Source organism: Leuciscus leuciscus (assembly GCF_965113295.1).
Source record: "Leuciscus leuciscus genome assembly, chromosome: 5".
Taxonomy (NCBI): domain Eukaryota; kingdom Metazoa; phylum Chordata; class Actinopteri; order Cypriniformes; family Leuciscidae; genus Leuciscus; species Leuciscus leuciscus.
Window position 1 is genome coordinate 43,019,110 of NC_138729.1, and position 14,919 is coordinate 43,034,028.

Sequence of the window (14,919 nt, forward strand, 5' to 3'; positions counted from 1 at the left end):
TACAGTAGCAAAATAAAAAGGCCTGATTAATGTGATAAAGGGCAGTTAGCATGGGCCATTTAACCATTCCTGTTAAATGCTTTAACTACATTGGTGGTTCCCAAACTGGGGTACACGTACCCCTGGGGGTATGTGAGGTGACAGGGTAGGGGGAAGGTGAACAAAATGCTGAGTTTTGCCATTCATTTAATTCCACCCCACCTTAAAATAACATTAAAATGGAGGATGTATTTCTAACAAAAAAAATGCTGCTTCTAGTGTAAAAACAGGAAAATGGTAGCACCGTAAAAGGTCAAATGCATGATATCCAATCAAATTACCAAATCATCTTCTGTGGTCGAAACTGTCGGCATTCACACAAGCAGCGTGCATATGATAGGTTGCATACAGAGTATGCTTTCTTAGTAAATCGCACTACATTACTGCCGTTCTCAACAATGCACCACATTATTGCCGTTCTCAACAATGCACAAAGTCAGGTTGCAGCACTAGCTAGCATGAATAACAAATATAGACACAGACTATGCATAGAGATCGATTTAAGATTCAAACTCTCTTTGATACAAAGAAATACCGTGTGTGTAAATGCATCTATGCAGCTTGTTCTACTGCAGTGCAAAGATGGCTTTTGTTGATACTGATTTCATTTGGTTGAAATTATTGATTTAGTTTAATTTATTGCTTTATTTATTATATTAATAATTAAATTGATTGAATTTTAAAAATGTATCAAAACATGACACAGGGTTAGAAAACTTTTCCTTTATAAAGGTAAAAAAAAATGCACGCAGAAGGATATTATTGTTAAATGCCTCAGGGTGCACCACTGTAAAAGTTTGGGAACAATGAACTACACCTGAAAGCATTGAGAAGAATGGGAATGCTAGCAGATAGCTTTCACTAGGTATTACAGACCTCACTATGTAAAAGGATGAGGGAGAGGACACAAAATGCATCATATAAATATAAATGCAAGAAACATTGATGCAAGAAATATTAGCATTAAAAGTGAACCTCAAGGAAACAATGCAAAAAAAAGTGTTATACGATCACCCTATGCAAAGCAGAATTCATGATATTGCATTCATGAAGTGTGGCAAAGCCGGATCCATCACTGTTGTCATCTGATGTCTCGTCACTAGGGTCAAATCTGACAAAAAGAGACAATTTTCCAGTAACAATACAGTGGACTGAAACTGACGGCAGTCAAACACAACTGTGTCCCTCCCTGCAGACTAGGGTGTTTTTCTTTGATTTCCAGTGCAGTGTCACTCATGTGCTGTGGCAGCAGTGTGTGTGTGTGTGTGTGTGTGTGTGTGTGTGTGTGTGTGTGTGTGTGTGTGTGTGTGTGTGTGTGTGTGTGTGTGTGTGTGTGTGTGTGTGTGTGTGTGTGTGTGTGTGTGTGTGTGTGTGTGTGTGTGTGTGTGTGTGTGTGTGTGTGTGTGTGTGTGTGTGTGTGTGTGTGTGTGTGTGTGTGCTATTTCCAGCCTCAATACAGCCAGACACTGAGGGCCTCTCTGTTGCTCAGTCGAAAGCCTACAACATCAACATAACAGCTGCTCCCCAACTAAAACCATTTCACCACAAGAAAAACATGCTGTATTGCATCTAATGGCATTTATATGGAAAAAACACACTGCTGTAGACACCCTACATAGTATTTCCAAGACAACAATTCAAACTAGATAATACAAAAACTAAAGCCATACTTTAGAACAGCAGTTCTCAACTGGTTTTGCTTCAGGACCCAACAAACAACCCAAGTTGTTTATCATACAACAACAGTGATCAAAATGTCCTTAAGTCAAACATTGAAATGAACTGATATTACCATGAACTCTATTAGCCCACCAATATGCAGAATTATTAACATGACAGACTGGTATGCTTAAACAACAGCAGAAGTGTGATTTATAGTTTGCATGTTCATGCTTTCAGCAGCCAATAATACACCACACACATCACATTGTGGTCAAACCATGTTTATCCTCTTTGTAAGTGAACACATATTTAGTAGTCTGAGTCAAACAATGAGGGGTATCACATGGTTTGTTTCCATTTGTCTAATTAGGCTAGTTCTACTAAGTGAAAGGCAATCTGTGCCAAAATAGAAGGCTGAGCAGTGTCTTTCGTTAGAGATTTTTCTAAATCGTTTATAACGTGGCATGTTTATTCACGTAGCACAGTAGGCCTACTATTTAAAGTTATTAATACTTTGGAGTGATAAAGAAACGTGCATGAATGAGAAAATAAAGAGCGGGATGTGCATGGTGTTAAAAAAAGAGTTATACTGTGAATAAGATTTAGTAATTTTGCACAGTATAATTATTTCTGTGTTACAATTATTATGATATAAACACTGATGTCTACGGTAGCGACAGATATCAGGCATGTGATTGGCTAAGGACAAAAAGCAGGAAAATATACTGAGACCCCCCCCCCCACACACGCCGATCAAACTGGTGGCGGATCTATATGGATAGTAAAGCAGGACCCATAACAACTTATTTGAACAAAAAAAATACATTTTCATTTATTTTACAGCTAGATGTGCAACATGCAACTTTTTTTGTACAGTATGACAAATGACAACTTATTTGGTGGATGTGTCGCAGTGGAAATCAAAGCCAAGTGTCTAATCCACTGCGGCTGCGCCATTAACACCATTCTAGAATAATAGTAGTAATAATAATTATAACAACAATGACAATAACTTATTTGAATTTTTTTAAATAATATATTTTTACCAAACCTATACTGCTAAATGTGCAACATCCAACTTTTTAAGACACATGACAACTTATTTGAATTTAAAAAATAAAATATATCTTTTTACATTTTTTTTAAAACAAACTTAATTATTTTAAATGTATTGTGCAGGCTAGGTATACAAAAATATAGGCTTTTAATAATCTTTCAGTGCGCAAAACCATGAAAATATGAAACGCTTCAAAACAGAGCGCACAAAGCGCGTATGCGCATCGCGGGTGCAGAATGATGTGCTCAAAGCAACATGGAGTCACAGTGTGCAGCGCTGCACTGCACAAGTGCGCATTTAAAAGTTCACGGCACAAAGCGAAGAAATGTCGAGCGCACAAATCCTAGTGTCTATCTGTCCAACAGTTTATTTATCATTTGTTTCTTCACAGTTTTAAATTCCAGTTATTGTGCGTTTGATGCCGATTCATAGTCCTTGTGATGTGTGATCTAACAGGCACACGGTAGCGAGTCGTTTAAAAACAGCAAACAACAAACAAAATAAAGTCATTGTATGCAAATCCACAGCATTTTCTCAACAGATCAAGCATTATAATGTGAATATCATATTGGAGAGTTTTACCGTGCATGTAAGTTATGCTGCTGTAACCGGAAGAGGCGCGCGCGCTGTTTGAATACTGAATGGAGAATGATTGACAGCCGCAGAGGAGGGAAAACGAGTTTTCGTAAACTTTAATGATGTAAATAGACTTCACATTAAACTCCCTCACATTAAGCTATGAAATAGGCTTCAGATGAATTTGTCACCCAAACTGACGTGAAAAAAGCGGGAGGCGCCGAAAAGCGCGCTGTTTGCATCCCTGAAGGGTGGCTAGTAGTAACGTTAGCTAACTTAGCTATCTTATTATAATATAGCTAGCAAATACAAGTAAGTTAATGTAGCTTAAACATCCTGCCATAGTGGAAAATCAATCAAAATCGGTCATCTAATCAATCGACAACAAAGTCAAATTAGTAACTTATAGGTTATAACAGTTATATAGACAAGCAATAATACATAACGCTAACGTTACCCAGATCATCCGATCCGGCGATGTTCTTGTCACGATACCACTGTAGCGCGAGAGACTGAGGTACACACTGCGCAGCAGTGAAATTGAGCAGGTGAACAAGCTGAACGCAAATACGTCCTTGTTGATACTTGGAAAGGAAGGAAAAATGCATCTCTTTGCCATCTGTAACCATGGTGACGTGCCGCCCGGTGTGGCCCTGTTGCGCGGGGACGGCGATTGTGGTTCCGTCCCGGGTTACCATGGTGACGGCTGTGAGATCTTTTTTTTTTTTTTTTTTTTTTTTTACAGATCTGCATGATTCACGTAGGTCACATTTTCAGGTCGAAAAATCCGGAATTCCGGATTAATCCGGAAAAAACAAATCACATCCCTGAGATATTTCAAATAAAGATGGCATCAATTACATTATTATGCCAGTAGGTGGCGACAAGTGACTTAAAAAAAATTACTTGTCATTAGCAATGAAAATAAATGAAATAAAAGCATAAACATTTGCAAATAAAGCAAATTTCCCTGCTATATGTTCAACAGAACAAAATCATCACTTCCTGGGAAATTGGTGCAAAATATCTGTAATAAAAACTGAAGTTGCTGCAAATCAGGGAAGCCACTGTGACAATTTGTCCTACATCATAAATGACTTTCATCTCAGAACGCACAGACGAAATGCCTGATATAGTCTGTAAATAGTCTGAAGCGATTAACATTTTGTCAGAATCTATAGTAAATTACTTATTTTGTTAAATTTGTTGTCTATTCAGAATTGTAGGAGACTCAGGACCTATATAAAAATTTTTTTTTAAAAAGTGATTCTCAATTTATTCAGAATCATGCAGCTCTTTAGTTTGTTTATATATATATATATATATATATAGCCCTTTAGAAATAATCCAGTTAATAAAAAGATTGGCCTATTTCATTTTCTATACAAACTATTCATGATTATATATAATATTTAATTATTTGGATCGACATTGTTCTTTGGTGCTTACAACATAAGAGTTGAGAACCACTGTTATAGAACACACTGTTCTAAAAGGTTCATTTCACACCTGTGAAATTGTTGGCAACTGTTCTATAACATAGTATTTCCAAGGCATTAGCCCCCCATCCAGAACTTGCCTACAGACAATAACGGCATTTCTACAATAGAATCGACCAGCACTGAGTCATGCTGTGACAGCTTGAGGTTGTCTACTCTAGAAGTGTTGACGCTGCATGTCAATGTTCACTAACCACAGATCATCTGTACGCTCGAGGCTACACTTCAGCAACAGTAAAATGGAAGAATAGCTAGGACTTAGAATTATATTCAATGGAAATCCACAGCTAGAAAAACACACCACAAACTGAAAAAACTTTATATATTATAAAAACTTTAACTGAACTACACTTATATATTATAAAAAAAAAAACATCACTTTCAATAGTTCATGGTGCATTTTTTATATACACATACCATTCAAAAGTTTGGACTCAGTAAGATTTTGAAAGAAATGAATAATTTTATTCAGCAAGAATGCATACATTTATCAAAAGATAAAAGACATTTATAATATTTAAAAAAGATTTCTACCTCAAACAAACAATGTTCTTTTCAACTTGCTATTCATCAAAGAATCCAGAAAATCAAGTTTCCACATAACTATTAAGCAGCACAACCAGCTTAGCCATCACAGGAATACGTTATGTTAAATGTAATAAATAAGAAAAGTCATTTTAAATTGTAATAAAATTTCACAATATTACAGTTTTTTACTATTTTTGATCAAATAAATGCAGCCTTGGTGAGCATGAGACATTCCAAAATATCTACAAACGCTTTATTGTGATGGTTCCCCAACAGACATTCAACTGATTATAAGTAACTTTCCAACTACGTCAACTTATTCTACTTACACGAACCCCAACACCTATTTTTATTTAGTCTATTGACATTTTTAACAATGTCAATACTCTAATATGTGTTAGTTGACATGTAGTTGCAAAGTTACTTATAGGTAGTAGAATGTCTAAAGTAGACCAACAAAATAAAATGCAACCATAATAAATCATGTAAAAAATATCTGTAGCCTTTATAAACAAGTTAGACGAATATTACAGGTGATGGAAATAAAATTATGTGGTCATGTTTTATCAATGTCAATTTTCTTGAAAGCTGTGGCACTGTTATTATTACTTATTTCTAATTCTGTACAAGCATACCAAGTGTATCTAATCAGAATCTAAAGTCTTCCACTTAACCGTTTAAAAGTCATGGAATCACGAGGGACGAGTACGGCGGAGAGCTCCAATGAAAAGCAGCTTTGGCTCGCTGGCTGTTTTTGGCTCATGCTAGAGGAAATATGATTATGCAGAAGGGGAACGGTTTCATCAGCACCTGGAGCGGTGCGTGAGAGGGGAGGTTAGGGCCGAAAATAGGGGGGATTTATGAAGTGAGCACATACTTTAGCCCTGGCAGGAAGTCATTAAGCTGTAAGCTAGAATACAGAGAGAAGAGCTGGCATCTGCGGCGCTGCTGTGCAGACTCTACATTTAAACTACTGTTGCGTGTTTTTTGGGTTTTTTTTTTAAGTGCCCCTATAATGCTTTTTTGTAGTGTGTACTATGGCTCTTTGTGAATATAAAAGGTCAGCAAACTTTTAAAGATCAAAGTGCACAATAAACGGAGAACTAACCGATTCTAAACTGCAAACGAGTTGTCAGTAATTCCAGCCTTACTTCCTCCTCGAACCTACGTAGGTTTGTACCAGATTTGCATAATGCCAACCTATGGTGTACTTTGATCCGCCCTCAAACACTGTAGTTGTAGTAGCTGAGGCCTGGAAGAGTTTAATGCATGTTGACATGTTGAGAATACGCTGTTTTCTGCGCTGAGAAAGCAAATCCACTTTGCATGCACTTCCAAAAATTGACAACACTGGCTCAAGTTGATACAGTAAAACCGACGCCATTATTGCTGTTCGTATCACTGTGTATAAAAGTGCTGAAGGAGCCTCCAAAACTGAACTTCAGATATGGTAACGGCTAAGGGGTTAACGACTTCAGATTTTTTTAACTCAACATTTACGTGATTAAACTTGAGTCGACGTCAACGAGTCGCTGATGACGTCATTAACGAACAAATAAAAGCTCGGGTATACTTCATTTTCCACTTTTTGCTCCATCTCGCACACAGTTGAGCGCAGGAAGACGCATTCAGTGTGCTTGCTATCCATCTAGTGGATTATGTTTTCAATTGCTCAGGTCACTCGCACATGCTCTGTTGTGCAGACGTCTGCGGACTCTCTTTATGGCGAAAATTAAGTCAGGCGGACTGCATGCAGCAGACGGCTAAAGTATGCTTTGGGCTTAAGCCTGAACCTCGAGCTGAGACTCGAACGCGGGTTGCTTATCCTGTTGCGCCCTCTATAGGCCATGACCAGCGACTAGTCAGCGTAAAACTTAAAGTCGACTGGTCTGTGCAACCCCTACTAATGGCCACTTCGTTTCCGACACGCACTATAATACACCAGTACACCAATCACAACAGACTGGGCCATCTAACTAATCAGAGCAGAGCAGGCTTTCGGAAAGGAGGGGTTTAGAGAGACCGAATACTTTATCAAACCGTTTCAGACACTGTGATGACGCAATGTAGATAAGAAAATGTAAGTATTTTTGACTTTGGATGCATTTAAATCTATTGTAGGAGACCAAATTAAGAAGCTTTAAAATAGCATAATAGGGGCACTTTAAACAGTACATGCTCTAATAATCAACATTTAGCCAAACAATCAAGATGACCCCTCTTGAATTAGCAGCAAGTGGCTGTGGTGAAAGGGCAGCGCGGTCGCTCAACTTCCGTTTAATTATGCAGATGCTGACTAACACTAACACATGTTATTCTGAACAGACAAAGAAAGGGCATCATCCCATGCAAATGAGCTGTATACATAAATTGACCAGCCTGTCCACTCAGATTTGGAGCATATCTTTTTAATAAATCATCATATCCAGAGAATAACGTTTTTCAATGGGTCTGATGACCTTTCCTGCTGAGGCTCGACCAATCAAGATCCAGGTTAAATCTAAAGGTTATGCAGGCATAAGAGCCTTTCATTTCACACCAATCAACAAACCGCAAATGTACTAAAACATACAAAGGGAGGGAAATCGAGAGAGAAGGAGTGTGTGAGAGAGGAAGACAGGCCTCTGAGAACCTCTCCCATCTCCATATCTTATTTCAATGTGGGAATAGCACTCTCAGCAATTATTGTTAGTATCAGTCAGACCATAAAGGCTTTTCCCCATGGAGCCGAGGCAGCTATCTCACGTTCAGAGCAGGAGCTTGTCGACAATTGTTACGCTAATTGCTTTCACAGCAAGCGTCATTTATAAAGAAAACATGCTCTAAGACACACACGGAGACTCAACGTATGAGCGTACACACGCATACTCTCTCATTACGACTGTGCCAACTAAGAAGCAATAATGTGCATCATACGACAAGGGTCGGACAATATATCAAATTGCCAATATAACCATGATGATTTTGCTGGCAAGATTAAATAAAGCAACATTGTGAATATGACAAAGGTTTTAATATGCTTTTTATTTGACCATTTATTTTCAGTCTTTCCATTATTCAGTTTTAATGTATGGATTTAAAACAATTGAACAATTTGTTTGTACTGAAAACAGTTACACTTTATTTCAAGATGACATAGTTACATTGTACTTACTCAAATAAGTACTGAGTCATTTTAATGAACTACATGTACCCGTGTCCATCATGGCCACCTAATCATCCCCATATATGATTGGCTTCATCATTCTATCATCCTCTCCACCAGTAAGCTGGTGTGTGGTGGGCGTTCTGGCGCAATATGGCTGCCGTCGCATCATCCAGGTGATGCTGCACATTGGTGGTGGTTCCATGTGAAGCGCTTTTGAGTTCCCAGAAAAAGCGCTATATAAATGTAACAAATTATTAAAATGTTACGAATTACTTACCATAGAGTTATGGTTAGGGTTTGGTTTAAGGTTAGTTAACTGTAATTATGCATAATTTACTGTGATTACTATAGTAAGCACATGTAGTAACGTATAACAACGTCACCTTAAAATAAAGTGTTACTCTGAAAACTGTTCCCTCTGCGGCATTTTTCTGATTTAAAAATATTTTTGTAAAACTATAGGTAGGTAAATATCACTGCTCTTTACTGTTTCCTGTTAAAGGTTTACAGATATGGATTTTTTTTTTTTATGGCCAATGCCAATATCTTAGAGATCAGGGTGGCCGATGGACGATATAAAGTCGATAGCCTATATGATATCATTATTTAATTTACAGTAAATAACACATGGTGCACATGGTTATTTTGGAAATATTTAATAAATTAGTAATATATAATTTGAACTATGAAAAACTTGATGAAAAAAATAAACCTTTGAATTAAACAGATTAATACTTTAGATTGCAACACCACTTAGGCTATTGGCCAAACAGAAAAAAAAAATTATTGGCAATGTATCGGCCTTACCGACATATTGGTTGACTACTATTGTTGTATTGGTGTAGAAAAATAAGTAGGCTAAATACAGCAATCCATGATAGCCTATACACTCTGTCTGAAATAATAATTATATAAAAATTTCCCTTTTAAGCTATTCAGTTACTTCAGAGTAAATACACAAATATGTTGAATCTTTTTAAAAGAAAAATATTTTTTGGCCATGTGCCATCCAAGTTACCAATTTTATACACAAATATTACATGATTTCATACTTAATGTCAACAGATTAAAATACTATATATTTTGTGGTAACTTAACAAAAAAGCCAATGAAATAAAGCAGCTTAAAAGTCATCCCTTTGGTTAGATTTAGGCCTTGTTTGAAATATCTAGTCGACAAATCTAGAGGTATGATGATTTGAAACTTGTTTGGAGAAATGATTCATCAACGCCCAGAAACAGACAGAAAACCACAACCACAGCTCATAACCAAAAGACCTGAAAACATAAGTCAGAACAGGCTCCAACAAGTCAGAAACAAGTTTATAGCAAACACTTCCATGGTGTCAAAGGGAACTACCTGAGTCAAAAAAAACAAACAGATTTCACTCATATGCTCATAAATCACAGCGGAAAAAAATATATATCCTCAAATGTGCAAGTGTTTAACAGTAATAGTTTTCACTGAATGAGAAACCTGGGCTATAAGGTCTGCCTGTTTAAAAAGAAAACACTATATTACTTAATGAGCCACTTATGACTCTTCTCAATTTCTTTCCCATTATTTTTATAGCAATTTTCAGAGAAGCACTAACGCTAGTCTGTCGTTTTCTTCCCTGAACAGCTTTCTCAGCCAGCGGGTGCTTCACGGAGAAAAAAAGAAAAAAACCTAAATTGCTGGAAAATAGTACAAGTGGAAAATGAGCTGAATCAAACTCGGCCTTGAAAATGTTTATTGCTTACTGTTTACAGTCTTTCAAAGAACATTGTGTTGTCTAACATAGATGTCAAACAAATACTAATGATACACTACATGACCTCAATTCAGTCTTTTAAAGAGCATCGTAGGTCATAGTTTTCATTAGCATTCACTTTTCTCCACCTCTTCATGTTTAGAACAGTTATAAATAGCTTATAGGCTCCTTTAGAGCAGCCAATGTGCAAGTGTGGACACCAGCTGGTGGAACGATTTTCTTTTATATTTCAAATTTAAGTAGGCAATACAAAAACATCATGCTATCTATATCTAACAACATAAGAACAAAAGTTCTTCATCATCATTCTCATTCCCTTGAACTAAAATCACCATGGATGTGTCACATCCAATGCAATACTTCATTAAAAATTCCTGAGCTTCCGATATGAGCATTGCCTTCGTTTTAACTATTAAAGTGATCCTATAGTGAGGTCAAAACAATGGGTAAAACGAATAGTTACATGCAGAGATCCAATAGAATGAAGCAGAAATGCAAATGAAACACCTAATGTTCACATAGCAAAATCATTCACCTAAAATTTCAACTTGTAACATTAAACCCAGAGAAATATATAATATAACTATAAGGATCCTGTATCCAGCACAACCATACACGCCTCTTCGTTCTCATGAGGGGGAAATAACTGCAGCTTTCTTATCAATTAAGTACTTCATTACACCGAAGGACTTAAGGAGCTGGGAGGCATTATGTAATTTTGCTAAAACACATCTCAAAGCTTCTACCACACTGCATCATATCCCACAGCTGACATTTAAATCATCCCTGAAAATTCATACACACGCAGGTAAGCTGAATCAGAAGCAAATCATTAAGCAGTAAACAAATGCATCTGATGGATTTCTTTTCCTTTGTCAGATGGAGAGCTCTAGTCACTTAACAGTTCATCAGACATTCAAAATATGAGGAAAAGTTCAAAGAGAGATGGGTTTATCTGCAGTGGCCCTGAATTACACTGCATGTGGGTGGATTCCGATCCTCAAAACGATCATGTCAACTAGAACATCTTAATACTTACACAAAGTGATGTGCTGTTCATTCTACAAACAACACATATGAACCAAACTGTACATGTTTATGAAAATGTAAGCAAGCCAATAGTAATCATGGAAGGGAATACCCATTTATCAGGGTCATATGCCTGAACTGTGAACACCTCTACAAAATAGAGAAATTAGGCTACCACTCAATTAGCATGTTAATGTTTAAATTAACACAAACCGGCTTTTTATTTAACCGCAACACATTCAATAAATCACTTGATCCCGAGAGGTACTATGACAACTGTTTTCATAGTCAATGTAGAAGTATATCTATGTTTGTTTATGTGACTGAGCCCTGTTTTACAGTTCACTGGTCATGTTAGGCCACTGTCATTTGTCATGAATGTACTCACACTTGCTAGCCAATAACCAATCACTTCAGCTATACAACTCTCCGTCAACTCAAGGCTGTTTGCACAACTGTGTGTGTTCCCTTGCCTTATCTTCTCTATCAGTACAAAAAGATCAAACACACCGCTTGATGAATCAATGATCATGTCTGGGAACACACACTCACATACAAAGACTACACACTAAATAAATACAGCCCACGTTGAGTCTATGCTGGTTTGTTTACAGCACTTCATTTGCGGAAACCTTGAGACATAATGATGCTTTTTAATCTACATATGGGTCAATGATGTGGTCAGGGTATATTAGGCTTTCAAACAAATCTAGTGAAATGGAAATTATACAAAAACAAGTAGAATACACCTATGATTAACTTGTTTACAATTTCTGAATGAAAAATGTCAACTGTCTGAACACTGTAAAAAGTCACATTAAAAGACTGTTGGCATAATCTGAATAATCACTGGAGCTATTTTGCTTTTAAATACTAGTTTAGTCCCTGTGTCAAGGTCATTAAGTTAAAGAAAAATATAGATCACATATCTTGCACAGGCCAAATAAACATCTTGATATGAGCACACTGAGTTGTGAATGGGTAGCTACTCAAGGTGCAAATGATTTCACAACTTGGAATAACAACAAAAACTTGGAACAACTAAACTGTCATCTCGAACAACAACATTTGTCACAGCAACAGTACAGTAATGACAGGAACTGCATGTCAACAAGTGTCATTTATAAGAGACATTTACAGCTCCTCTAGCCTACATAAAAAGCCCCCAAAACCATAAAAACCACAACTTCCCGATATGTCATGAATCATTTCAGCAGCCTGACAAACTGAAGTCGATATTGTTTCTCTTGTTATTCAAACAGGAGCTTCAAAATGATTCACTGTATTCCTCGAAGTGGCCTGCCAAACACTCCTGACACACTTCTGCAAGAGTGACAGCGAGCAAAATCAAAAGCCGTGACCTCTATTACGTCACTATCACAGTATCACTGTGTTCTGTCATCATAAACGCTCACTGGCAAACGGAACTTCTGGAATGCGACACTGTGACAACAACACCAAACACCTGTTTAACACCCTCAGAAGCGGTTATGCCATCACAGCCGTTCACAATCGTATAATGAACACACACAAAAACTTGAACCGTCGAAGCGGCCATAGACGGTCAGACGTGTTCAGAATATTTAAACTGGTTCTTACCTCGAGACGGTCCAAACTGACGAAACTGGCAATAGCAAATCCATCAATAATATCCTCCTCCTGAGAACTGGACTCGCGTCTCTTCCTCCGGGGGGGTCGCGGGGTTCTGCTCGAGGATGTCGAGCGTGGCGGAGCGTTTTTACCAGGACTTCGCTCCCGTTCGGAACCAGACGAGGGGCTTCGATTGCGGGTTTCCCCGGCGCGTGCCTCCCGTTTCCGTCCCCTCTCGCGCTGCGAACGGGATCTGCGACTCTGCTTCACTTTCCCTTCCATTTTAAAAACGGTGCGATGTCCTCCCCCCTCCCCCCCGTAAAAAAACAAAAAAGAAAAAAAAATGACACTTGATCACGTAAAAACCAGTCGATTCCACACAATCAATACAACACATCCATGTACACTGAAGCCTGTAAACAATTTACAGTATGACCTTGGATGTTAAGCTCCGTAATGTGATAAACAAACAAATGTGATCCATGCAGGTTAAGGCGTGTAGCCTAATCCAAACCACGGCGTCACAGTATCGAAACGCCTCGCTTCATTTAAACAGGTGCAAAATGGCTGTTTAATTACAGTAGCGTGAATTCCACGCGCACGGCAACTTTGTTGCAATGGTATACAACAACATCAGTGTGTGTAGATACTGCAGACCGCGCGCTGGATTCATGACGCTGGCCCTGCTTTAATCTTCACCCGATTCATGACCCACTGTGCCAGAAACAAAACAAACAGGCATCCGCGTGTTTGTCAAACAATTTAAAAATAGGAACTTATTGTATCGCCAAGTTTCAGCGTGAAGAGACGCCACGAAACCATCCGAGACAACACGGTCCGCGTCAGGCTGAAAACGCTGTAATATCCCCCAAAGATCCTTCTTCAGCACACAATCCACCAAAAACAAATCATATCCAACCAGGAAAAGAGTTGGTTATCCAGCAGAGAGTAAGTTGAACGCGTCCATTCCTGAACGCTGCCCGCGCGCGCTGCGGCTGAAGGGAAAGACGTCGGCGTGTTTGTCGGAATACGTGAAGCTTCGCTAAGTGGCTTTAAAGAGACAGCGGATGATTCACATCTCCTCTTCTCTCTGTTCTTGCTCGTCAGAAATCGCACTGCGAAGTGTAAATGCTCGGAGTCTAGCAAACTGACGTACTTCCGCCACTTCTGCGATTGCCAGAGGAAGTGAGCTGGTTTATTATATTACTCCGATGAACTTATTTTTTCGTGGCATGTCATTTGCAGGGTGTTTGTCGTCTGTCAGCGGGTGGAGAGACGCGCAGTTAGCGAGCTGTCAGCGGACAAATGCGCATCAGTGCAGTGCAGACTGCTTCAAAAGCCCACACCGAGTGTAGCCTAAACACTCACTCTCCCTTATTATAGCACACAGAGCTTGTGAAGTAGTCTGTCCACTGTTGGAGTGTAAAAGCCTTCCACCTAGTTGCATGAGGCATTAAAAGGAAATTATAAAAAAAAATGTAAATGTATCTAGCCTATCTATCTATCTATCTGTCCATCTGTCTGTCTGTCTGTCTGTCTATCTATCCATCCATCCATCCATCTATCCACCTGTCTATATATCTGTCTGTCTGTCTATCTATCTATCCGTCTGTCTATCTATCTATCCGTCTGTCTATCTATCGTCTTTCTATCCGCCTGTCTATCTATCTGTCTGTCTGTCTATCTATCTATCTATCCATCCATCTGTCCGCCTATCTATCTATATCTGTCTGGCTATATGTGTGTGTGTGTGTGTGTGTGTGTGTGTGTGTGTGTGTGTGTGTGTGTGTGTGTGTGTGTCTGTGTGTGTGTCTGTCTGTCTGTCTGTCTGTCTGTCTGTCTGTCTATCTGTCTCTCTATTTATCTATCCATCTATCTATCCATCCATCTTCTATCCATCCGTCTATCCATCCGTCTATCCATCCATCTATCCATCTATCCATCTGTCTATCTATCTATCTATCCATCTATCTATCTATCTATCTCTACCAGCAGTTCAATACTTCTAACATCATAATTCATGTTAAATATTTGCTTT

At 38.3% G+C, this 14,919-nt stretch overlaps 1 protein-coding gene across 13 annotated transcripts in view; it reads right to left on the reverse strand.

Moving 5' to 3' along the window:
• fbrsl1 (fibrosin-like 1) overlaps positions 1-14,144 on the reverse strand; it is a 301,880-nt gene extending 287,736 nt beyond the window's left edge. For 3 of the 13 annotated variants that reach the window (XM_082170190.1, XM_082170184.1, XM_082170189.1), the window contains exon 1: positions 12,891-14,140. In XM_082170190.1, the coding sequence (XP_082026316.1) occupies positions 12,891-13,163 (273 nt within the window). In that variant the 5' untranslated portion in view covers positions 13,164-14,140. Of the gene's footprint in view, positions 1-12,890 lie in introns of all 13 variants that reach the window. The other 10 variants (XM_082170192.1, XM_082170186.1, XM_082170182.1 and 7 more) reach the window with 6 other exon arrangements.
• Between the last annotated feature and the right edge of the window lie 775 nt (positions 14,145-14,919).